At 41.4% G+C, this 26,571-nt stretch overlaps 1 protein-coding gene across 1 annotated transcript in view; it reads left to right on the forward strand.

Moving 5' to 3' along the window:
- Positions 1-26,571, forward strand: part of FAM169A (family with sequence similarity 169 member A) — a 45,386-nt gene that overhangs the window by 10,785 nt on the left and 8,030 nt on the right. The window contains exons 3-13 of the mRNA XM_015848864.2: positions 6,362-6,499; positions 7,826-7,925; positions 8,971-9,056; positions 10,803-10,974; positions 12,505-12,684; positions 14,635-14,757; positions 14,966-15,063; positions 21,690-21,744; positions 22,094-22,232; positions 22,698-22,860; positions 24,305-24,508. Of these exons, the coding sequence (XP_015704350.2) occupies positions 6,362-6,499; positions 7,826-7,925; positions 8,971-9,056; positions 10,803-10,974; positions 12,505-12,684; positions 14,635-14,757; positions 14,966-15,063; positions 21,690-21,744; positions 22,094-22,232; positions 22,698-22,860; positions 24,305-24,508 (1,458 nt within the window). The remainder of the gene's footprint in view (positions 1-6,361; positions 6,500-7,825; positions 7,926-8,970; positions 9,057-10,802; positions 10,975-12,504; positions 12,685-14,634; positions 14,758-14,965; positions 15,064-21,689; positions 21,745-22,093; positions 22,233-22,697; positions 22,861-24,304; positions 24,509-26,571) is intronic.

The raw sequence follows: 26,571 nt of genomic DNA on the forward strand, positions 1-26,571 counted from the left end.
GGGGTGCACCCATGACAACTCAAACCTCTGGGGTTCACCCCTGCAGGAAACGTTAGCTGAAAGACAACCTGGGCAACTCTGTACAATGTCCTAATGTAACAGATGTAAATGTAATGTAAATGTGTGGCAACGTCTGCACCAGTATCCACCAGAAACTCCAGGGTCTTATGAGGTCAACAAACCCACAATGTGTATGCAGACCCGGAGACCCCCAGCTCCCCGACCCACCAGCACCGAAAAACACAATCTACGGGCATTTATCTCCGGGATCAGATTGCACCCGGTCAGAATGCATTCTTGTGCCTTGATGGTCCAGCGTTCAGCAGCCTCGGCTGCTTCCCTCCCCAGATCCCGATCGCTCGCGGCTTTACTTTGAGAGCCCGAGGATGTCTCACTACCTGAGGCTGACAGCTTTTTTATCTGCGTTATCTCTGTTCCATTGTCCACCTCCTCGCAAGTCGAGGACTCCCCGGCGCCACGCCGTTCCACTTCCCCTCTCCTCTCTGCCTCCTCAGAAAACTTTGGTTGAGGGTACGGGGGTGGCATAGCAGAGAACACAGCCTGCTGAATAGGGGCAGCACCGTCCACCAACAGTCCTGGTGGTTTCTCCCCCGGTAAATAGATAAACCCTCGGCCCCCCATACCCCAGAGCCCCCCCGACTCATCCTCCCCCCACTTCAGTTGTCCCACGGAGGGATCCCACGAAATCTGTAACGGGGCTAATAATGGGTTTTTTTCCTCAGCTAATGAGGCCTTTTGTTTTTCTACTTCTACTGAGTCTCCTTCTTTTGTCTTCTCTTCGATCATCTGCCTCCTGTTGAATCTTCTCCTCCTCCCCCTCTGAATCAATAGGCCGCAACGAGGTGTTAATGGCCCGCCCTAACTCCTGTTCCCCCTTGGTCGATCCAGTTAACTTTCTAAGAGCGCCAAGGGGGGGTAGCAGCTTCTGCACCGCTTCGTCCCCTACCCAAGTCCGCTCACAGAGCTCCTTGCTGGCTTTCTCTAATGCCGACCGACTCACATAGTGAGCAACTTCGTCAGCCAGACCTCTCCGCATCATCCACTTAAAAATTGTATCGAGGTCCTCATCATCCACTTCACACCACACCCGTGAAGCCATCCCCCACAGCATACTCACTCAATGTCCCATAATCAGAACTATAATGGAGTTGCTGTCTCACACACACACGGTCTGGACCGTTTTCACCACATCACGTTCGGGGTCACCAATTGTCGCCTCCCGATCCAGCGACAAGTCAAGGCTGCCTAGTGACTTTACCGTGCCTCCGCGCACGGGGAACATACAGAACACACACACAGTGCGTAACGCCGAAAGAACAAGTTTAGTGCCTCGCAACAAACCCTATAGTGGTACAGGTCACCACCCCTGGCAGACCCTCGTGACCTCCCTGACTCCACCCCAGGTCATCTCATGCAAACCACTCTACCCCATATGCCTAACATCTTCCCCCTCTTTACATCATTTCTGTCGATGCAAACATCTCAGCCGCGATAGGGTTCTCCCCTGCATACTCATCCAATTGCTGTTCGTGATTCGCACAATTTAATAGAAACGACTTAGTGCTGCTCAAGTTTTGCAACATTCATGGGTTCAAGGGCAGGCTCCTGACAGGGGACTGCCTACCCCTCAGGTTCTTCAAAGGAACAGTAGCACAAAAGACCTGACGCTTTTTGCTGCTGAGGCTATAGCCCTTAACCGCCAGTTGTCTCAGCACGAGAACGAGCTCAGCGCGGAGCAGGAGAACGTTGCCCAATCTGTGTGCTCCACAAAGCTTTCTCTGAAATCCAAATCCCAACTTGCCAAACGCAGAGCAATGACACATGTTCATTGAATTGATCTATTGTCCTTTGTTGCTGCAGATGTTCCTAAAAAGGACGTGCCATTTCTCATGTAATAACTTGTGTAATGTTGAGAGAAGGGAACAATATACAATTCCACGTTAAAGGAAATATTGCATGTGTTGGTTTATTATGTACAGTCTTTAATACCATTGTGTGAAATTATATAGCTATGAAGAGTTTATTTTCTTTCAATTGAAATGTGAAAAGCACAACTTGCCTCATTTCCTCCCCTCCCCCCTTTCTTTCTAGTATTTATTTAATACAAATGGTTGTGATGAGTTTGGTTGCTTGAGGCTACGTCGTGTGTGTGCAGTCAGTCTGATTGTTGGCTGGCCAATTGGCGTGGCACCTCATGAGCAGAGCATGGTCCAGCAGCATATGATAAGAATTTGACCTGACAGTTTTACAGTAATGCTACACATGGAGGCTTACAGCAATGAAAAAGGGTATGGTGAACTTCATGGCTGAGACTTGTGCTGTTCCTGCTGCTGTATAGAGAAATAAATAAATAAATAAAAATGTGTGATGCTCTTTTCAGGAAAAATGGAAAAGCTTTATTTTTCTCTTTCTTTTTCATGCATTGCTCAAGAGTTTATGTGGACCCATCTGTATCTTGTACTTTTCTATAGATGCTGACAAACCAATTGTGTTTTAATTTGGGCAGTTTATTAGTTTATTACTATTGGTAGTCTTTCACTTTGTTTTTGGTAGGTTATTTTGCCTTTCAAAATGAAGATGCTTGCATTTTGGGTTGTTAGATTACCTGTGTAAGATCTTCTGTAGGTTAGCATAGAGCAGTCATTTGTCAGCTCTTCAGGACTTTTGGTATGGTTTTATAACTGTATAGTTAATGATTTATTCAGAGGTCCAGTGGATTGATGTATTGTGAGATATTTTAGATCTTAATGATAGGACAGAATTAATACCACAAAAAAATTGTGACTTTGCATGTTTAATCTGTTTCACGATACAAGTTGTAGGTGATTATTAAGCAGGAATGCTAAGTTCTCTGTGATGGTTCACTCTTGAAAACTGCATTCTTCTCTCTTGCAATGGTATATGATGAAAAGGTTATTAATACAGTTATTCTGGGAGAGGTTATAATTAATGATCTATATGAAAATAGAAAATAATCCAAGCAGCTGAGTGGAAAGATAATAAAATTACTCTCAAAATAATTCAATGAATTGGCTTTTTTTTTTCTTTTTTCTTTTTTTTTAATAAGAAAGATGTGATCATTGCTTTAATTTTCTAAGTGATGTAATGACCATATCTTAGATAATTACTAAACTGCATGTTTTTCTTTTGGACCTACACTATTGTTTTGTTCTGAAAAATGTCAGGATTTTTTTACCTGGAGGCTTTCAGTTTTAACTTGTGACTTGCGTGTATCTTTGTCATATAAAACAAAAACTCAGCTCACTCATTTGTTATTAGATTTATCTAAGCACTTAGGTATTTCTTTAATAATCTTTTTTCTTCTTTCTGCCTGCAGACAGAAAATTTCCATTTATTTATTTATTTATTTTCAGGTCTGTATTCCCTCAAAGCAGAGGGAGTGCTGTGCTGTTGTAGCCAGTGAGATGATAAAGCTTCACCCTACTGCTGAAGCAGTGACATGTAATCTCACACCTCATATGAGGCTTTTCAGACTGTGACTATTGCAATGTATCTGTATCGAGACAGTACACATACTGAGGGTTCTGAATTTCCTAGATGTTTGGTGAAGGCTGTTTGACTTTATTTCTTGATGTTGCAAAACAGCACTATTAGTGCAGTTTTGTCCTGAACAGACTTGATTCTAAGCTTTCATTTGCTCTTCCTTACCTTCAGCCATTTAAAATGCCCAAAGCTGGAATGTCTCACAAATTTACCTAGTATAAACATCTGTAGGAAGAGGAACTGAGATGAGTTATGCTCCTAATATGGAAACCCCATTTAAGAGTTCAGTGTCAATGGAATGGATCCAGACCTTACTATGGAAGAACCTGGAAACTAGGAAGAGGTTAGGAAGACTGCCTCTGGCACTTGACCGTGACTGAGAAAATTAGGATAAAACAGTTCAATTAGAAGGGCTTTCCAAGGATTGAGTCCAGCTGCCTGTCCACTTCAGAACTACCACCCAAAAGGTCAAACACATGATTGAGGGCATTGTCCAATGTCTTTTGAGTGCTGACAGGCACGGAACATCTGTCACCTCTCTGTGGAGCCTGTTCCTGTTTCTGACCACACTCATGGCAAAGAAATGTTTCTCACTGCCCAGCCTGACCCCCTCCACTGGCACCTCTTTGCCATTCCCATTCTGTAATCAGTTCTCAGGAGCAAAGCCCAGCACCACTGCTGCTTCCCCTCCACAGGGAGCACTAAGATCCTCTCAGCCTCTTCTTCTCCAGGGTGACCAATGTAAGTGTCCTTAGCATCTTGTCACAGGATGTTCCTTCCTGCCCCGTTACCAGTTGTGTTCTCTCCTGGCTGCTTCAGGTTTCCCAAAATGAATTTTGATGGTTAATTCTGCAGCAGCTATGAGAAAGACTTCACAGCTGCAGGACTTCCTACCTGCAGAAGAGTTACACAAGTGATTCATCTTCTAGCAACTTCTTGGCAAACCTAAGCTTATTTCTTACTTTTCCACCTGGCATATCAAAAGGATAATGTTAACTCAGGCTGGTGCAGTATTATATATTCTTCAAAGTTCATCCAGTCCCTGCTTGGGACTGGCCAGTGCAGCAGCCACAACTTCTGAATAAAGTCTGTTCTTCTCAGCAGTGCCTCAGGGGCTCTGATTTGATGTATGCTTTAACGTCAGTTTTATCGTGTGTAGCCTAGAACTATATACAGTGTTGAGTATGGGGTTGTGCCAACACAAAGTGTAGTTGGAGAGTCACCTCTTTTGACAAACTGGCTGTGCTTTGTTAATGTACTTAGCGTGGCAGATCCATCTAGAAGGCCTCTCATCCCTCTAGGGATGCACAGCCCCTCCCAGTTCTGTGTAATCTGCAAACTTGCTGAGGGTGCACTCCATTCCTGCACCCAAACCACTGACAGAATGTGGAATGGGACAGACCTTAGAATTGAGCCCTGGGGAATGCTGCTGGTGGCTGGCTTCCAGACAGGTATAAATTGTGGGTTTAACACACATGCTGCAGCATTGTGAGTGTGTTCCTCCAGAAGAGATTAAATCTGTGAACTGGTGCTAGTTTATACTTCAGAGAGCTTGGGCTCTAACATGAAAGGAGCTGCTGACGGTCTGTATATAGTTTTATAGAACTGGGATAGCTTTAGAAGAAAATAATACAATGTTTTCCATGTGTTCACATTCATTTTAATCTGAAACTACTTTGACAAGATCTTGGATTGAAGAGTGTTCAAGGAGTTCTTGCTCCTGTGGTGTCAGTGCTTTAGTTCTTACCTTGTCACTTCCCTGAAATGTCCCGTTAGTCTATTGGGGGCTCTGGTTTTTAACTAGCTTGTAGCACATCATGTTCACAGTTGAAATACTTCTGGAAACAGCCAGCTGCTAGTCAGACTGGATGGCCAGGTGTGCAGAGAAGTTCTGAATAACAAATCAACTTCTTCAGATATTTGAATGCAAGCTCTCCAAAATAAATTATCTGCTTCTTCCTGTTGTTATTTTGGGGCTGCTTGTTGCTGTGTTGTTGTTGTTCTGTGGCCTCAGAAACAGGAGGAGGAAAACTGTGGAGTTCTACCCACGGCCCTGGCCTGTCTCATGATGACAGCTGGGCTGTCCATCCATGCACTGCTCTTGCAGGTGCTGAGTGGCATGCAGCTTGCTGGAGATATTTGCAGTGAGGGATATAGCAAAGAGTTGGGAAGGTCTTTAATGAGTGTTGATGTGAAAGAGGGTGCTAACAGAACTGTCGGAGGGAGTTGCTGGCAGTTAATGTTGAAGATGCTGGTAAGTCCCTCTGGTGTTTAGATTCTGTTGTCTCGAATTTCGAGGTGGAAGTGATAGGTGGGAGGGAGACTTGGTGAGAAGAAGTGAGTTTTGAAGTTGAAGAGGAGCGCAATGAAAAGAATGGACTTGCCACGTTTCTGACTGCTCATCCCACATACAGACTGAAACCTTCCTTTTCTGCTTGTGAATACTCTTTGGGTTCATGTACCTCTTCACAGACTGGATGTTAATAGGCACCATCTTAATTAACATGCCTGAATCATTTCTCCTCTCTGGCTTGAATGTGAAAGATATGGTTATACTTCGTTCGAGTTGAAATGACACATTTAAGTACTGTGGAGAGAGGCAGGGCTGAGGAAGAAGAGGCAAAGTATGTTTATTTTTAAGATGTGTGTTTGGAAAATTAAGTTGTGTTGCCAAGGTTGAGTCATACTCAGTGCTTGATTTGAATGGTCTTTCCGGAGAGCAGCCAAGGGGGGTTATTTATCTATCTCAGTTTTTAATTTTCCCTAGCTATGAATGACAGACTATGCATTGTTTCCCTCAAACTATCTCCAGTGATAAGTTTTCTTGTTTTTCAAGATAATGGCATTTCCTGTGGACGTGTTGTATGGCTACACTCATGAAGACTTGGAGAGCTCTGCACAAGACTATTTGTCTGAACTTCGGCGTAGGGATCCATGTTATCCTGAATTGTTCACCCTATCAGACGACTGCCAAGTAAGAACCAACAAATAACTTAGTCTCAGTTCTCTTGATATACATGTGGATTTTGAATGCTTAGAAATACCTGATCTATAATTATTGAATTATATCACTGCTTAAGCATCTTTTTTTCCAAATTCTTGTTTGTTTTATTCTGTAATTGAAATAAATCTGGGCATTACTGTTTCTAGGCAGTGCGTTTGCATGCATAACTAAGGGGCACATAATTTATTGAACCTAAATGCCTCAGTTTGCACCTCAGTCTTACAGTGATCTTCATGGCAGAATTCAGTTTTTGATAAACAAATTTCACTGGTTTCAGAAGCGATTGTTTTCTTTTTTATGAGAAATATGAGAAATATGAGAAACACTGCAGTTGTTAAGAATTCTGGCAGATGCTGACTGTGTCATTTCATGTTTTGAACACTTAACCCTTGAATGGTGTTGATTCTATTTAGACAAACACTTCTAATAGTACCAATAAAAACAGCAGCATGTAACTTTAATGAAAGAAGAGATTGCTGAGGGGATTCTCTGTAGGATTAAAAGGTCAATGCTGCAAGCTCCATTGCAGTTGCAGTCTTGGGTACTGTCCTGTATTTCTGCCAGTGCTGCATTTGTTTGTGTTAATGTCATGGTTAGTGGCATAGTGTGGCATAGTGTATCATAATCTTTTCAAATTGCTCTCTAGGAAAGAAGGTCTATTTAACACAGCATTAACTTCTGTCTAGTCTTTATTAACAAAATACTGAAAACATATGAATTTAAGTAGCAAAATGCATTTTCAAAAAAGGTATCAGCTCCCAAGGATTGATTTATTTGACCATTCTTCTGTCATTGCTGAGGGGGAAATCAGGCAGGCAAACCTGAGATTCCTAAAGGGCATGCAATTATAGTGAAGAAGATGCTTTTGAATCAGGCCTTTCTACCTTGGTACATCTGAGCTCTTGTGAACAAACAACAATTCAGCTGTTCCAGTTTGTTTTTGTGCCTGCCTGCCTGCTTTGTTCTTCTTTTGGCTTTGGCAGCTTATGTAGCTGGAGCAGATACAGACACTTTACTGCAGTTATGCACAGTAGGCTGCGATCAGCAGAGCGCTGTAACAGTATAAATTACTGTGGCTATGTCTGCAGAGCTTGAGTTAGGCCTTTTTGTGATGTAATCTTTCTAGGAAGAAATGTCTGAAGTGATGGCCAGGATCTGATGCTTGTCTTTTGAATTAACCATTAAATACTTGGTTTTCAGCATTTGTCTTGATCACCCTGCTTAACCATTCTCTGCATATTTTACTAATGTTGTATTAGTAAGAATCTATTGAAGTATTGTACACTCTTGTTTCAGATTCCTATTAAGTTGTCAACTGTGGGCCTCGTTCCTCTTTATGGTGAAGAGGAGACGCACAAAGTTCTTGGTTTGTTTGCGCCAGACGACTGTCTCACAGGTTTCATTTTAAGATTGTAATCTGTGTTGCTGTTTCTTTTTCTGTGTTGAATACACGTAACTAGTCCCTTGCTTATTCCACACTAGCATATCTCACAGCTTTGCCAGTTCTGTATTAGTTGTTTACTACCTACTTGTTCCTATACTGTTCTTTTTATTGTGTATTTGTGTACACAGGGGATTGAACATTGCCTTCTAATTAGAATAGGGCTGGACCCATTGAATACAGAATACATGTACCATAATAACACAATGCTCATCTGAATCAAAGTACAACATGTGTCTCTTGATTATGTGGATGTACACATCACCTCTCCAAATGGAATTTGTTGAGCATTCATAAAATCCATTAATTTGCCAAGGAACTTAAAAGCTTTTAATTAGAAGTGACTGTAACATCTCACTGATACATATTTTTTTTCTCACCTTTCCTTGTTGTTTTTTTTTTCCCCCCTTTTCTCCCTTACAGTCCTCCATATAGTACTACATGTATGATATCCGAGTGTGCCACAAATGCTAGTAGAGCAAACTCTTCCTAAACACTAATCATTTGGCCATCAGCCTTCTCACATTCACACGACTCTCTAGAACAGTGTCTATATGCATTCAGTATCTATATGCATTCCACAACCCAGAACTAAAATATGCACATTCATGAGACTCCTCTTGTCAGGCCCAGATTTTCATGAAAAGAGGTGCTAAAGTACTGTTATGAAGGGCAACATTTATGTCTGAAAAGCAGTTTCTGTATGCTATACTGTACAAAATCTGCATCTAACTTTACTGTTTTGGTTTTTTTTTTGTTTGTTTTTTTTAAAGCAAGTTCTTAACTAGGGACAATAGCATAAGAGAGAGGGGTAAGGAGGATATGTAGCGCCACAATTATTGTGCTAACATAATATAAGCTGCATTAATCTAGCACCAACTAGTAGGTGCTTAATTTCATTACTGTAGTGGTAATCCTAATTGTTTGACAGCTATAATGAATATCTTCTTTTGGAATGGTAAGAATCACTAACTTTTTTTTCCCTGTTGACTGTCTCAAGCTGTAGCCCTGTTTCTTGCTTGCAAGTGGTGGTCGATTGATGACATTTTGAGAACATCTGTTTCTTCTAGAGAGGGGCTTCAGCAGGTAAAGTTTTGCAGTGTTTACCCTTCAACATAATGGAATGTGATAGCAACTAACTACTGTCTGAGATATTGCACACTTTTACTTTATTCAGAAATGAGCTAGCTATCTTACATAAAAAATAGGGAAAAAAAGGGAGAAAGAAGTAGGCACTAGTGGGAAGAGAATTTTCTAGTGAAAATGTTTGTAGAGAACTTCAGTGCATTAACTGTGTGCAAGGTATTTCCATGTTAATGGTGCTCGGACATCATTAAATGTAGTGCATTAAAAAGAGTGTGGCCAGCAGGACAAGGGAAATGATCTTCCTTCCTTTACTTTGTCCTGTCAGGACCACATCTGCAGTACTGTGCCCAGTTCTAGGATCTCCAGTTTAAAAAAAAAAAAAAAAAGAAATCATCTAGAGAGAGTCCAGTGGAGAACCATGAAGATGCTTAGGAGCCTGAAGCATCTCCCATATGAGAATAGACTGAGCGACCTGCATCTGTTTAGCCTGGAGAAGAAAAGACTAAGAGTTGACTTAAAGTATTTTTGGAAATATCTGAAGTATAGGATCCAAATGGGTGGTACCCGATTCTTTTCAGTGCTGTGCAGCAGCAGGACAAGAGGCACTGGCAAAAACTGGAACACAGAAGTTCCATGCAAACAAGCAAAAGAAATTCTTTACTTTGATAGAGCACTAGAACAGGCTGCCCAGGGAGTTTGTGGAATCTCTTTCAGTGGAGGTATTCAGCACTCACCTGGGCACTTTCCAGTGTGACCTACTGTAGACAGCCTGCTTTCACAGGGGACAGGATCTTCAGAGATCCCTTTCAATACCTATGATTCTATAAAATGTTTTTTCCTTACACGTGGGGTTTGAGATAACAAGTTTGGTATCTGCTTTTTTTTGTTGTTCATTGAGCTTTGTCAAGACTACTGACACTTGTGTTGCATAGTTACGCTGTTCTTTCCTAAAACTGGAAACCTCTGCCTTTTCAGGAACTTCATTCTTATCTGCTGCTGAAATTTGGGCACTCTTTGGATCTTGTATTAGATTTACTCTAGATAATTTGGCATGTTGCAGTTTTCTGTGTTCTCCATAAGGGTAGGATAGTATTCAGCAAGGAAAGCTGAATCTGTACATGTGTGGTAGCTGAGACTTTAGGTATTGGAAAGGGGACACAGTTCCTTCATTCTTCCTTTAAAGTGGTTAGTATGGTAGTAAATTTAAATCACATTTGTGGGAGGAACTCTGCAGGACAGAGAAAAAGATACTGAATTCCTTGTTTTGTGCCTCAGAAAGTGCTGCAACTGGTATTTCCACTGAATTACATCCTGTTATCTGCCACTGTGTCTGCAGTGATTGAGTGTGCTAAATCCTGCTGCCCGGTTTGTTTTGTCATGCCTCCTGTAGGATTTCTGTTACATGCTAGCCCTGGAAGTCTGAGGCTGCCATACTGCTGTTGAATGGAAAACAGTTTTCAGTTAAAATATTCCCCACCTCACACACCCCCTGGTACTTCTCTCAGTTTTTATCCATTGGATTGGGATTGACATTGATGTTGTGAAATATACTCAATCTGTGGTAGTGCTTTATACTTAACTTGCTATGGCATGAAAGTATATCCAAACTCTCAAACCTAAAAGCTCTTACTGCTTATCTTGACTCCATTTACGCCTTTTTTAGTTGGAAACTTTGAAATATAAAATATCTGCTGTGTCTCACCTGAATTGACCACTCTTCTGAAATGTTATTCTGTATTTCTTTAGGTGAATTCTGTGGGGGAGAGGATAGTTCTGTATGTTCTGAATCGAATTATCTATCGCAAATTTGAAATGGAGAGAAACGAGGTCCCATTCCTTTGTCACAAAAGTGATGATTATGCTAAGATCATGTGGAGAAAAGGAGAGGCTGTTGGGTTCTATTCCGTTAAACCTACAGGTAAAACATGGGGGAAAATGGGTAATGGAAGTAAGGAGGTTGTTTGCAAAAATAGTAGTAGGCTTTACAAGCCTTGCAGACCTAGTGATTTGGTGTTTTCCTAAAGTCAAGTAAAACCAGATTGCAGTTAAAATTTCTTGCTAGTAGTTCTTAGTTCTTACTTAATTCTTAGATTTTTTTGGTGTTCTACAAAATACATTTGAAGCCATGGAAATGAGTTATATTTGAAAGCTTTATTTTCTTTTAAGAGCACTTACTTTTGGAGTGTACCTCTAGGACTGTTCGAAATGTGATACTAGGTAAAAAAAAAAAACAACTGAAAATTAATTCTGAAATGAAAGTGGCATCCTATTCTACAGTCACTTAAATGTTTTATAGCATTACAGCATAAAAGCTTTTCTCACAGACATGAGATTCAGCTATGCTTGTTGGTAAGAGTGACATTTTTTTCTTATACATGTTTATTGCTTCAGAGTCTACAGTTTACCTAGCAGGTTCATTGAATTTATATTACGGATTTCAGTGTCTTTTTTTTTTTTTTTTTTAAACAACATTACAGTTTCCTTCTAGTTGTCTTAGTCTTTAATATGTTTTTCGTTTTTTCCAGAATAACATTTGGGGACTGAATAGATTAACTCCTCCATCTGACATTCATACTGTATTTCTAGCATTTTGCAAATCCCATTTTAAACAGTCTGAAATGTCATTGATATTTCTGGTCCAGCATTAAACACAGGAAAACAACCAGCTGATTTACTCTGAATTGTTACCTTTCTCTGATTTTGTTTGTTTGTTTGTTTCATTTTGTTTTATTAAAGTAGTGAAGCATTGCACAATTGATGTATGTCTTGGGATTTTTTAATGTCAAAATTTCTGTAGCATGGTGATCACAAAATGACATTTGCATTGCTGTACTTTTTATTTTCACCTTATCAACATGAAAGTTGAAATAGCAAGTTTAGTCTAGAATGGGAATAGTTGTATATGTGGCACTGTTTTACTATACTTACGCACATTTATTATGTTTTTCATGATCCTCTGCCATTTAATTCAAGCCAGGTCAGCAAAGAAAGCTAGTTTTTCTAGGTCTTATCAGTATTTCACCTACATTTGATTCTGTGTTGTACTCTCTAAGTGAGTAGCCCATAATATGGGATAGCCCATACTAATGGATACTGATGAAAGAGTATTGGAGCTTGACAAGCTTGCCCGAGTGCATCTTAACTGGTGTAACTATCCATCCACATTTTCATCATTTTTAAAATGAAGTGTGTTTGTTAGTGTCAAGACTTAAGTATATTCTATAGACAACTATATGCTTCTCTGTTTCTCTCTCTTTCCTTGTTAGAGGAAAGGGTTGTGGTTTTTCATTTTTGTTTTCTGCTTGTTTGGTTTTTTTCTTGCTTTTGATGTGTTTTGCAGTGAGTGGCAAAGTGAGGTCTTTACGTCCTTATCCAAATACTCTAAAAATCTGCCACAACATGTAAGTACTGAAATAATGACAGATACTTCCCCTTTCTATTAATTCAGGAGCTTATATCAACCGGTTCTATCCTTACGGTTACCAGCTACCGGTGCTGAACGCAATGTTTATAAGAAATAAGTGTTATGGGAAAGAACTGGGGATAATGATGTTAGAAGACTACGTGGAATCTTTTGATGAAACCACTCTTGGTCTACAATATCCTCTGTCACCCCGCATGTTCAAAGGCAAGTTCTTTGATTATTATTCAAATCTTCTTTGTGCTTTCTTCTCATATCAAATGATTGCTGTTATTCAAGCTGCATGTTTCTGGCTACATCCTCAGTTTGTGTGAAGTGTTCTGCTCTTCGTTGAAGGCTGAAGATCCTGATATGTATAATAATGTGAAGTATTTCCTGATTAGAATTTAATCCACCGTGTGTGGTAAAATTATTGGATCTCTGTTGGCTTTAAGCCAGAGCTATGCAGTTTACAGCTGTATTCCTTCCGCAGTGGAAGGTGGGCTGAGTTGTTTCTGGTCTACTTATATGTATCTTCTTTGTAGCACCTTTTCCTTACTTATTTGAAAGTCTCACAAGGTCATTTAATTCATGCTTTCTCAGATTGTCTTGTCAGGTGAGCATACTAGGCTGTTTAACTTAAATGTATGAAGGGAAAAAAAATGTACAAGGAAACCACTTCTGACTCTTGCAGTGTTAGCCTGGGAGAATGATGTCATTAAGAACCACAAACATTCAGGAAACAATGTTGCTTGGTTCTGTTCAGGGAAGAAGTGTTTCCTTTGTCCCATTTCTCAAGGCTTGTCTTGTTTTCTGTGTATCTGCCAGACTTATTTCTGTCAACATTTTTATATGGCCTTCTTACTTAGCCCCTGGAGATTTTCTGCTTTTCTAATTACTAATGTTTGCTATTGGATCTGGCTGGGTATATATATATATTTTTCTCCTGCTAGTTTTGGCCAACAATTTTTTACTGACTAGAATTTAATGGCTAATCCATTTCCCTGTTGGAGCTCTCATGGTGTGACTGCATTGATGGGTAAGGGGAGAACAGCTGATACCACTTTATTTTGGTAAGGCATTTCGCCTGGTCCCCTGCAATATCCTTTTCTCTAAATTGGAGAGAGAGATTTGGAGGGATTATTCATTGGTTATGGAATTGACTTTATGGCTGTATTCAAGTAGTTGTATTCCTCAACTCAGTTTCCAGATAGAGACCAAGATGCCTCTCTGGGGTCAGTGCTGGGACCAGTATTGTTTAATATTTTTAATGACATAAACAGGGGGATTGAGTGCACTCTCAGCAAGATCTTGGGTGATGTCAAGCTGAATGGTGCAGTTGATAGGCTAGAGGAAAGGGATGCTGTCCAGAGGGACGCTGAGAGTGGTACATGTGGGCTTCATGCCATTCAACATGGCTCCATCTGGGTCTAGACAATCCCAAACATGAAAAAAGGCTAGGTGATGAATGGATTGAGGATAGCCCTGTGAAGAAGGATCTGAGAGTGCTGGTGGATGTGTAGTAAGACAACCATGAGCTTTCTGGGTGCGCTGGTAGTTCAGGAAGCCAACTGTATCCAGAGGTGTGCATTAAGAGAAGCATGGCTAGCATAAGAAGGGCATTATATTTGTTATAATGGATTCAGATGAGGGCCTGAAAGGCTGAGGGAAGCTTGTTCAGCTTGGAGAAGGGGAGGGCACAGAGGAGACCTTTCAAAACTTAAGGGGGGCTTATAAGGCAGGTGGATAGAGATTTTTTTACAAGGACCTGTACAGACAGGACAGTGTGTACTTTAAACTGAAAGGGAGTAGATGCAAGTTAGATATAAGGAAGGGATTCTTTACTCAGGGGGTGGTGAGGCTGACCAGAGAAACTTATGATTGGCAGGGTCCCTGAGAAATTAAATTATAAAACTATGAAGAGGGTTCTTTGTGAAGAAGGGGGAGAAAAAGCCCTTCAAATTTTGTTTTCAGCTGATGATAGTAACAGAAAGCAAGAAAATATGTTTGTTTAGACTGGGCTGTTTTGTCAAGTAGTTCTTTCTGTGGTGATTTGTGTTTGATGAAAGACTGCAAATTAACTTATTTCAGATAGAACTAAAAAATGGAGATAGGACTGAGTATATAATGTTTCTAATAGTGGTTTTTTTTTTTTCTTTTTCTTTTTTTTCTTCGCAGCTTGGAAGGACTATTTAGAGAAGTACCCTGGGGATAGTGACCCTTTTTGTGAAGTGGAAGGAGCTGGACGTTGGTACCAGAGAAAATCCTTTGACGTTGTATCAAGAAGGGAAGAACATCGAAGTATGGATGATATTCTGTTATTCCCTTACAGTTTATGAAAGTTACATTGGTTTGACAGTGGCTTCTGAGAACGTTGCCTATGGATACTAGTAGAAAGACTTCTTTGCTGTTGTTCTGATACCATGTTAGGTTTGGTTTATTGTTATATGAAGGTACCATAACTGTCTTTTTTTTCCCCCTCATTGTCACTAAATGCTCTTAACAACAGAGGGCTCTCAGAAACCAAGGGTGCGTTTCCAGACAGTGGATAATTTTCAGCAATCTGCAGCAAATGAACTAAAGATGAATCAAGAAACACAGCTAAGTGTAGGTACACATACAGTTTCTTCGTTATTAATAAAGCTTGAACTGTAAGAGTCTTCCATAATTACAATCTACTAATTCTAATTACTAGTTCTTCATGGTCAGTGAATATTTTTAACCACTACAAAAGAGTAAATTTCTGAACTTATGAAAAATTTTAGCAGATTAATGTGTGTAATCTGGCGCACTGCCCTCAAAGACAAGGATGTTGAGGAGAGCTGGCTGCTCTTCAAGGATGCCCTCCTGGAAGCACAAGAGGTCTCCATTCCTCTGAATAAGAAAGTGGGCAGGCGAGGTAGGAAACTGGCATGGCTCAGCAAGGACCTGCTGAGAGAACTGAGGGTGAAGAAAGGGGTGTACAAGCTCTGGAAAAAAGGCTGTGTCACCTGGGAAGAATACAGGGATGCCGTCCGGACTTGCAGACGTGGGATCAGGAAAGCCAAGGCACAGGAAGAACTGAACTTGGCAAGGGATGTGAAAAACAATAAGAAAACCTTCTACAGGTACATTGGCCAGAAGAGACAGGCCAAAATGGGTGTATCTTCTTTGGTGAATTTAAAAGGAGGACTGGCTTCAACGGATGAAGAGGAAGCTGAGGTACTGAATGAGTTCATTGCCTCGGTCTTCACTGGCGGCCACGATTCTAGTCTTTCTTATGTCTCTGAGTCCTGCATCCCCATACCTCTATGTGGGGACCAAGGAGGTAAATCCCTCCCCACTGTAAGGGTAGAGCAAGTCTGAGAGTGCCTCCTTAGACTGAATGAGTACAAGTCTATGGGGCCAGATAGCATGCATCCCAAGGTCCTGAAGGAGCTGGCTGAGGTGGTTGCCGAGCCGCTCTCCATCATATTTTGAAGTCGTGGCTGCCAGGTGAGGTCCCAGATGATTGGAGGAAGGGTCACGTCACTTCCATATAGAAGAAGGGGAGCAGGGAGGACCCAGGGAACTACAGGCCAGTGAGTCTCACCTCCGCGCCTGGGAAGATTTTGGAACAGATCCTCTTGGACAACGTGCTCGATCACATAAAGAACGAGCATGTGATCCGAGACAGCCAGCACGGCTTCACCAGGGGAAGGTCATGCTTAACTAATCTTGTGCTGTCCTATATAGGGTGACAGCATTGATAGATGAAGGGAATGGCACCGATGTGCTTTACCTGGACTGCTGAGCAAGGCCTTTGAGCATGGTCCCCACCACATCCTTATCTCCAAATTGGAGGGAAGTGGGTTGATGGGTGGACAACTAGAATGGATAAGCAATTGGTTGAAAGGCCGCAGACAGAGGGTGGTGGTCGAGTGGCTCTAGTCCAGGTGGAGGCTGGTACAAGCGGTGTCCTCAAGGGTCTGTCTGGGACCGGTGCTCTTTAACATCTTTATTAATGACAATCGATGAGGGAATGGAGTGCAACCGCTCAGCAAGTTTGCTGACGACACCAAGCTGAGTGGTGCGGTCAATACGGTGGGAGGGAATGGATGCCATTCAGAGGGACCTTGACAGGCTGGGAAAGCTGGGCTCGTGTGAACCTAATGAGGTTCAACACGGCAAACGTGCAAGGTTTTGGCACCTTGGGCTGGTAAGAACCCCCCAGCACTTCTGTACAGGCTGGAGGAGTTGGTCCTTGAGAGCAGCCTCGGCAGAGAGACCTGGGGGTCCTGAGGATTGGAAGACTCCAAATGATCCAGCAGTGGCGCTCTGGCAGCCCGAAAGCAAATGGGATCGCTGGGCTCCCATCAGGAGAGGGTGGTCAGCAGGATGAGGGAGGTGATTGCCCTCTCTATACTCGGCTCTTGTGAGGCCACTGGAGTACTGTGTCCAGGGTGTGGAGCCCTCAGTACAAAAAAAGACATGGAGATCGTTGGAAAGGGTCCAGAGCGAAGGCCACAAAAGAGTGAGCAGGGGGCTGGAGCACCTCCCCTAATGAAGGACACGCTGAGGGCGCTGGGTTTGTTCAGCTGGAGAAAGAGAAAGGTTGCGGGGTGGACCTCAAATTGCGCCTTTCAATCACCTGAAAGGGAACTTACCCCAGGATGGGGAGTAAACTCTTGACAAGGGCTGAATAATAGCAGACACGGGGAAATTCGGTTTTAAGTTACAAAGGAAGGAAGGATTTAGGTTGGATGTTTTTAGGGGAAAGTTCCTTTCACTAGAAGTGTAAGGCCCTGGAACAAGGCTGCCCAGGGAGGTTGTGGATGCCCCCCGTCCTTAGAGGTTTCAAGACCAGGTTGGACGGGCCCTGGGCGAAACCTGATCTAAGTAAATGTGTGTGTTTGGTGGCCCTGCCAGGCAGGGGGTTGGAACTACATGATCCTTGAGGTCCCTTCCAACCCGGGTCATTCTGTGATTCTGTAATCCAGCTGAATGCTATGCATATTTGATATTTGTTTCAAGTTCGTGAAGAACAATCTTTGGTTGTGCAGGTGACTTGTACTTTCTGTGTCTCATGACAATGTGAAAGTGGCAAAAAGTCTGGTGTCCTTAACATTTACTGGAAAGTAATGCTCTTTTTTTTTTTTTTTTTTCTTTTTTCTTTTTCTTTTTTTTCCTTGCTTGTTTTGTTACTAAGTAATATATACAAACAAAGTATACAAAATATCCATTGAATCATAGAATGTCTTGGGTTGGAAAAGATCTTACAGTCTGTGTGGTCACAACTCCTGTCTGTGGGCAGGGTTGCCACCTGTTATATCTGGCTGCCCCAACTTCAACCTGGCCTTGAATGCCTTCAGGGATGGAGCATTCACAACTCTGGGCAACACATTCCACTGCCACATCACCCTCTGAGTTTAAAAGACAATAACAATAACAAACCTCTAACATCTGTTCTAAATCTCCCCTCTTTTAATATAATACTATTCCCCTTTGTCCTATTTGTATCTGCCTGTGTGTAAAGAGTCAGTCTGCCTCCTGTTTATAACATCCCTTTAAAGCACTGGGAGGCCACAGTGATATCTCCTCTGAACCTTTTCTTCTCCAAGCTGGACAAACCCAGCTCTCTCAGCCTGTCTTCCAGCCCTCTGTTCTTCATGGCTTCCTGCATCCACTCCAAAAACTTCATGCTGTTGTTGTCCATTTTAGAATTTAATTGTTTCACATCTCCACTATAAAAGACAAGTGCTTTGGTTACTTTTTGCATGGAAGTTGCTAATGTGACAAACTAACTTGGGATTAAAATTTCCCCCTTGGTTGTGAGGAGAAGGAGAGTCCTCACTTTTTTCTGCTGAGTGAAGGGAAATCTGTGTTGCAGCTGTTTGTCTAATAGTTGGGGTTGACACTTTCTAGTGGTATAGAAGAGGAGAGTGTTATAACTGGCTCTGAGATTAAACTGTCTAGAAAGGCTGTTGAACAACAGAATCACAACAGAAGTGGATAGAGTGAGGAAAACTGTTTATAGACGTACACATTCACATCACAATTGAACACAGTTGAAAGTGTTCATTTGGCATTCTGGGCTGCAAATCATCTATGTAGGAGAATTACAGCTTCCTGCAAAGTAGTGACATTCTTAATCTCTGTATGGGCAGGAGCAATAACTGATAGTTTTCTTTGATATGTATACTTGTTTTCAGGTTACAGCAGTCCTGAGCATCATCACTGATGATCACTAATGATCATTTCACCAAAAAGATCCAAAACCTCTTACTTTGGTTGTGTATCTATGTGGGTTTCCTTGGAGGGAACAGCAAAGGGATGTTACTAGTTCTTAAGACATTCATGGCTCTTTTTGAAGAAGAGTAAAGTAACAGATTCCAAAGTGCTCCTAACTCCTCCCATCTGAATAGAATTACTGGCACCCCTCTTGTTGGCACCTGCACTCACAGCTGTACACACAGCTCTACATGGGAAGCACAAGCTGTCTGCACAACCAGACTGTTCTTCAGGAACTTGAAACAAAGCTCAACAGTGCTTTGAAAGCTGTTGGATCACTAAACAAAACAAAACCAGTACAACAACAAAAACAAAACAGAAAATTTCACCTTTCCTTAAACCTGAAGAAAAACATTCTGTGAAGACGTATTTTCACATTATTTCATAGTGCTTCTTATTTTATATGTTTTAATGCTAGAATAATTTACCATTAGTCTGTAACTTCTGTATTTAAAACTTGCTTGAATCTGTTTCAAACTGCAGAATCTGCATGAGGACACTTCTTGCTGTTTTTTGTTTTTTTTTTGAGTTGTGCTGAAAGTGAAGTTAAAAAGGAAAGACAGAGGTTATTGCTAATGCTATGTTTCCTACAGCAGCTAAGAGTAATAGCTGTATTCTTACTTTAATATCCGTAACTTGTGCACACTTCTGATTGTCGCACGCTCAAACACAAAATTGTCTTCTAACCTGCAGAAAAAAAGTTGAGATACTGGGTTAGTATGGGTGAGTGAAGGAGAAGAACTCAAGAACTGGGGGCCTTAGCCTAAATAGTGCGTGCTGACTGTGCATGTAACCTGTGTTACTGCTGCATGAGTCAGTTCTTTTTTATTGCTGGTCTGATCTCTTAAAGATTACTTATGGGATGCTGTCTTTTGTTGACTGCTGGTAAAAATAAGACTACAGAATAGAATTCAAGTATAATGATAAGTGTCCTGTTAAATTTTGTCAGCTATTCTAGTATGGACCCATCTCTCTGTACAGAAAATAAAGGCTCCTAGCACTCTATAGATTCCTGTTGTAAACTGAATAATGAAGAAAAAAAAACCTTGTTATTTATATCAAGTTACTTTTAGGTCTTATGTTCCATGTTGAGGCCAGAAGAAAAATGTGGAAAACGTCTTCATGCTTTTAGTAAAGATGATTTTTAAAAAAGTCCATTAGGAAGTAAGAAATATCCATTGCTTCTTTGGAAGAAGCACATTAACTTCATCCCATTCAGACCAACACAGTTCTTATCCAGTCACTTAAGAAACAATTTTCTACTCTTAGCTGAAATCACTGTTAGCGGACACCTGCTACATTTGGATGGCTTTCTGATGAGGCCACCTGGGATACTTGACCCTTCCTCTATCTAATTGTGCACTTAAGCATGTTATTTCAGTGGTGAATTACTTTTATTTACAAGAGAGATGACCTGCCTTTGCTTGGCAGCCATGCCAGCTCTCTCTTTCCCAGTTTATGCCCTTGGGCTTTGTGAGGCCTACTCTATACTCATTGCTGGTCTCACCACATACTTGCTTCCACTGTCTTCTAGCTGCATTAGGGCCTTCCTAAATGAGACTTTACACATCCTTGCTTTTGAAAGCTGCCTCTGTGTGAGACTCTAGTTTTCTCAGCTTTTCCCTAACTTGCTCTATTTATCCCAGTCCGGAAATAGAATCACAGAGTGGCCTGGGTTGAAAGGACCATAATGATCATCTAGTTTCAACCCGCTCCAAGAGCTCCATGTCTTTCCTGTATTGGGGGCTCCAGTCCTGGATGCAGTACTCCAGTTGGGGCCTCACAAGTGCCGAGTAGAGGGGAACAATCACCTCTGTCTCCTTGCTGGCCACCCCATTTTTAATGCAGCCTAGAACACAGTTGGCCTTCTGGGCTGTAAGCACACACTGCAGGCTCATATCCAGCTTCTTGTACACCAGGACACCCAGGTCCCTCTCCACAGGGCTTCTCTCAAGGAGATCTTCCCCCCAGTTTGTATAGATAGCTGGGTTTGCCCCAACGCAAGTGCAGCACCCTGCACTTGGCCTTATTGAACCTCATTAGGTTTTCATGGGCCCACTTCTCTAGTTCAGGTTCCTCTGGATGGCTTCCCTTCTTTACAGTGTGTTGACAGCACCACTCAGCTTGGTATCATCTGCAATCTTGATGAGGGTGCACTCAATGACATCGTCTGTGTTATTCATGAAGATGTTGAAGAGCACTGGTCCCAGGACTGACCCCTGAGAGACACCACTAGCGACCGGCCTCCACCCTGACACAACCATTAATCACAGCCCTTTGGCTGTGGCCAGCCAAACAATTCTTAATCCATCATTCTTAGTCCATCCTTCAAATCCACCCCTATCTAATTTAGAGAGAAGGATGTAGTGAGGGACCATGTCAAAGGCTTTGCAGAAGTTCAGGTAGATGACATCCGTCGCCCTTCCCCTGTCCACCAAAGCTGTCACTCCATCATAGAAGGCCACCAGATTGGTCAGGCAAGATCTTCCCTTGGTGATCATGGACACCTGTATTTCCTTTGCCATATAACAGAAACAGGGGTTGAAACACTTAAGAAAGGACAAACGATATGCCAGTAATGGAGGCAGACTATGCTTTAATGTGAAGAGCACTTACAGTTTACTATGGCAAGAAAATAAATATTCATGTACAAGAGTTCTTGTCAGCAGCAATCCACTTCTGTACTGGTCAAAATAGGCTTGCTATAACATTGCAAAGTGCTTGAAAGTTTTGTCTTTAATCTGCTTTAAAGCCCATCTTTTTTTGCTTTCTAGTGTTAGAGTACTCTAGAGCAAAAGCTTTTATTGCTGTTTATATGTGTATGTGTAGGTATATACGTACTAAATCAGGAGTGGTTGTGGTCACTTCCCCTCTATCACTTCGATAAAATTATAATTCAGAAAGGTGCTACCACACATAGGGAATTGAAGGTATTTCAGAGAGTTCTGAACTTTTGAATAACATTGGGCTTGCTTTTAAATCAGGCTGACTCTCAAAAAGACCAAGAATCATTAGATGACCATGCAGGCACATCTGAAGGTAAGAATAACACTGATTATCAGCATTATAATTATAATGGATTAGTAGGTCAGCAAGCTCTTTTACTGCCTTCTAGCTTAGTGCATTCATCTAAGAAGCATGTGGAAAAATGTCTTCCTCTGTGGTGCTGTGGCCCAACTTAAGAACATTTGGATGTCTTTGGATAAAATGATTTGCTATTGATTTTACTAAAAAGCTATCCATGTATATTCAGAAAATAAGTACCGCAGTGAGATGTTGTTTTACTTGCACTCAGTAGCTTTAATGAAGTATCATGGTACAAAATTATGTACATATCTTAAATTGCATTTGTTTGCCCCTGCTTACTTCTTTCTTTTTTTTTCCAAAGTCTCAAGTGTAGCACACATTTCTGTTCAGGCACGAAGCAGTCTTTTAAGACGTCCCAGGATAGGAAAAAATAGCCAGGAATCTGGAACTGAAATATCCCAAGGAGATGACGAAAATACTCCTCACACATCAACAGGCAGGTAAAGGAGATAGTATTTTATTGTTTTTTATTCTTTTGTCTAGGCAGTCACCAACTATAGTAGTAGTACCATTGCGGTAATCTTCTGCTTTATTTCTGCTTTGTTTACTTGATTTTAAAATTACTGCAAATGAAGCCTGTTATGAGAAAAGACAGTGAAACATCATATGAAGAATTAGAGCACCAAAACATCAGTTTCTGACAGCAGATATTGGAAATAACAATAATGAAACAGTGAGGCATTAAATTGTATTTACAAGCAGACTTTGTTCTAGTGTAGGTTGGTCATTATTAGAGTAAAACTGTCTATACACATACAGCACAGATTATTACAGTAATATAACTTGATGTGTATCTGCAAAGCTATGCACATTCTGGGAGACCTCTCTGTTTTTGACCTCTTGTTATGCTTGCATATTGCTGTAAAACAAAATCTGACTGGGGTATGTATAAATATCTGCTGCAGGCTAGAACTTCCAGCTCACACATCTAAAAGCTTTGAAGTCATAGAGGAAGAACCTGAGGTTGATGTTGAAAGTGATGAGGAAATGGTCACTGCAGAAGAGTACCTCAGTTCATCAGAAAATGAGCTACATACATCACAATCCGAGAAGCTGAGTGAGAAGGAGGTGAGATGGTTTCTAACAGTCACAGTAGATGACTATTCAGAGCATTGCTACAGTTTCCTTTAAATATGTTCCTTCCTGCCTTGATCTATGTGATTCTGTTCATTTTTTGCACCAATGCTTTGTTGAGTTGCATATCTGAGAAGCTAAAGATTATACAGAATTACTGACAATGGAAAATTGTTTTAAACTTATATGCAACAGGTGTGCCATTGCTTGCTGTTTGAAGGAAAGGGCTGTCTATCTCTCTGTGCTGAAGTAGCTTCACATCATGTGCAGGTTTTGGCACAGTATAAAAGAATATAAAACTATTAGTGAGCATGTAAATCAGAGCTGTGAAAACAGTGAAAGGTTGAGAGGACAAGATGTATGAGGAACAGCTGAGATCCCTTGATTTGTTCAGCCAAGAGAAGAGCAGTCTGAGGGGAGGCCTCATGGCAGCTGCAGCCCCTCATGAATAGAGCTGAGGGACAGTGCTGATCTCTGCTCTCTGCACCCCCTCTGCCACCCCCCTCAGTGACAGGGTCCAGGAGAATGGCATGGAGATGCCTCATGGGAGGGTCAGGTTGGGAATTAGGAAAAAGTTCTTCACCAGAGGGTGGATGAGTATTGGAATGGGCTGCCCAGGACAGTAGTCACAACTCCAAGCCTGTTGGAATTCAGGAAATGTTTGAACAGTGCTCTTAAAGGTAGGGTTTGGCTTTTGGATGTTCCAATGTTATGTCAGGTGCTGGAGCTGATAACCCTTGTGTGTCCCTTCCAAATCATAATATCTTGTGATTTTTTTGAGGTAGATTACATTGTTTCTTCAGCCAAAAAAAAAAAAAAAAAAATCTTAGCTTGTTTATTGAAATAGTATTCTTGATTGATTTGAACTTCTCAAATATTGCAGAGAACTGGAGTAAGGTCAAGGTCTGATCCAGTATCTCTGAAAAAAGGGGAAAGGTTTAATTGAATAAATCAGCAGGTGATGTGCTTCACTGACAACTGTTGCCTCTCTTCCTTCTCACTGTAAAGCTTGCTTGACTTTATAGATAGAAGTTGGAATTGAACAAAGTCTTGTTACTGTATGCAAGCTTAAGTTCAAATCTTGGAGTATCTTCAGTGCCTAATGATGCCTCCAGGATTTTATATTCTTAGTGATTTCTGAGAAGGTGGATAATAAGCTGTGCTGGGTTCATTAGCTTACATATCAGGGAGTTATTGTAGCATGTGTGCTGCTTGGTTTGGCTGTTAATCACATACTCCATAGTCAGAAATTTAGGACAACATCAAGCTAATATGCTGGATTAGTAATTGCATAGCTACTGTGTACTGGGCTTACTATAGACTTGATGGTACCTGAATTAGCTGCTTTTCTTATCTAAGGTACAAACTTAGAACACATACACTGTTACTGATGGGGATAAGGCTTGGAATAATCTTGACTTAAAAATATAATTTTTAGGGAACTCCATCTGAATCTCTTAATGGGGAGGTAGCAGAAGAAACTGCTAAGACCTTAGTTATGGCTGAAGAGGAAACTGCAAATGAAGTCCTAGGTGGTGAATCAAAGTTGCAGTCTAAAAGTCAAGAAGAACCCTTAACACTGCTTGTTCCATTAATCCTTGAGCCTACAACAAAACCTTCAGAAGATGCTGTGTCAAAGGAGGTGAGAGAATTCACACAACAAAGTGTTGTTTTTCCTTCAGAATGCATGTACTTTGCTGTTTCCTCCTTCTGCTATGTAACAGTTGGGAGGAGGCCCCCACCATTGTATGAATTTCTTGGGAGATGCAATTATTATGTGTCACGGTTTTAACGAAAATCTACTTGCGTCCAACATGTTCATGTAACATGACTACTTGCATACAACATGTTCCGTCTGTGAATAGGGCAAATTTCTTTTTGTTTTCTGGTAGCTCATTGTATGGTGGTGCCTCTTTAGCACGTGATACCTCTTCTGTAGGTGATGTTTCAATTTTTTTACTCTCAGGCCAGTCCATGATCACTTCTAGAATTCCAGGACGGCTGAGTTTTCCCATTTGAGGTCGTTGTGTAATTAATGAAATCCATTTACTCCAAGTGGCATCAGTAGCATGATGGATGGAAGGAACCTGTCCCTTAAACATCCAGTTTATTACTGGCAAGCGAGGTGCTAGAAGAAGCTGAACCTCTGTCCCAACTACTTCAGAAGCAGCCCGAACCCCCTCATACACGGCTAAGATCTCCTTCTCAGTCGGAGTGTAGCGCTCCTCAGACCCTTTATATGCTCGACTCCNATGTACTTTGCTGTTTCCTCCTTCTGCTATGTAACAGTTGGGAGGAGGCCCCCACCATTGTATGAATTTCTTGGGAGATGCAATTATTATGTGTCGCGGTTTTAACGAAAATCTACTTGCGTCCGTGACAGGGGGCTGTGGGCCCCACAGGGGCCCTAGGCCGAAAGGAAAAGTTAATTAGGAAAAGAACAGAGGCAACGATCTAAGGAGGCACACTTATTTACTAAATACTATATCGAAATACAGGATAACACAATATAATACAATATAATTGAAATTAAGCTAACGAATCAAGCAAAATCGGAGAGAGAATGAGTCACGAAAATGAGAGGCCTACTGTTAACTCTAGGCAAAACGGCTGAAGGCTCCCACACACTCCTCTGAACACCAGAACTCGAAAGACATTGGTCTAGCCTGCAAGAGAAATAATATAGTGTCCAGGTCCCATGACCCATCTCTGACCGTGATGTTCTCTGGGAGATGTAGTCTTATTCTGTAAGTTGCAGATTCAGTAAACTCATTCATGCTTTATATGATGTTATGATGTGGAATACTGATAGCAAAATTACAAAATTATTAAACCATGACATTCCACATCTTATTCTACATCATTACATTATGCTTACACACACATACACACTCATATGTATAGTTGTGAGTAATCAGCAACCTTATTTTCTTAACAATTTATATTTATTCCATACAAATCCCTAAGTTGAGAACAAAACTCTATAACCTAACTCACTATTATTTATTAATTTTGAGAAAAATGGCAAAACTGCCAAGAAAAGGAACATGACAGCGGTGGAGGGGAAAGGCAGCACTAGCGGGGTGTCCCCCACATCAAGGTGCACTCATCCTTTCCCAGCCGCCACAGCAGATTTCCCTTTGAATTATACTTCTTTCCATGTGTGCTCTACACATGCATGGCCAGTGCACGATATAGAGCCCAGATGGAAAACTTGCTTACAGAAAGCCTAGTTAAGGTATACAGAAAAAGTGTTTCCTTAACATTAATCCACTCTATCTTAAGTCCTGTACCTAATTGGACATTCATCAAATATCTCTGAGGCTCTACTTATATATACAAGAAATTATTGGCTGCACTCCCCCAACATCAAATTCCCTTGTGGTACACATTGGACATTCCCATTTTTGTCCATCACCCACCAAGTGCACCCAGGTCCCTGGGCAAAGACAGTACCCCGAAGAGGTTTGCCCTTTCCAGATGCTGGAAGGACCCAAACTGCTTTTCTCAACATGCTCTTTATGTGTACTACAGGAACCTTATCTCCCTCCACGGTACGTAGGGAGCTGGATTGGTTAGGACCATTACGATTACTAGATCCTTGAGTGTTGACCAACCAGGTGGCTTCTGCTAAATGGTTCTCCCAGTTTTTATATGTTCTGCCACCCATTGCTTTCAACATAGTTTTCAACAACCCATTGAATC

Source organism: Coturnix japonica, chromosome Z (genome assembly GCF_001577835.2).
Source record: "Coturnix japonica isolate 7356 chromosome Z, Coturnix japonica 2.1, whole genome shotgun sequence".
Lineage (NCBI taxonomy): Eukaryota > Metazoa > Chordata > Aves > Galliformes > Phasianidae > Coturnix > Coturnix japonica.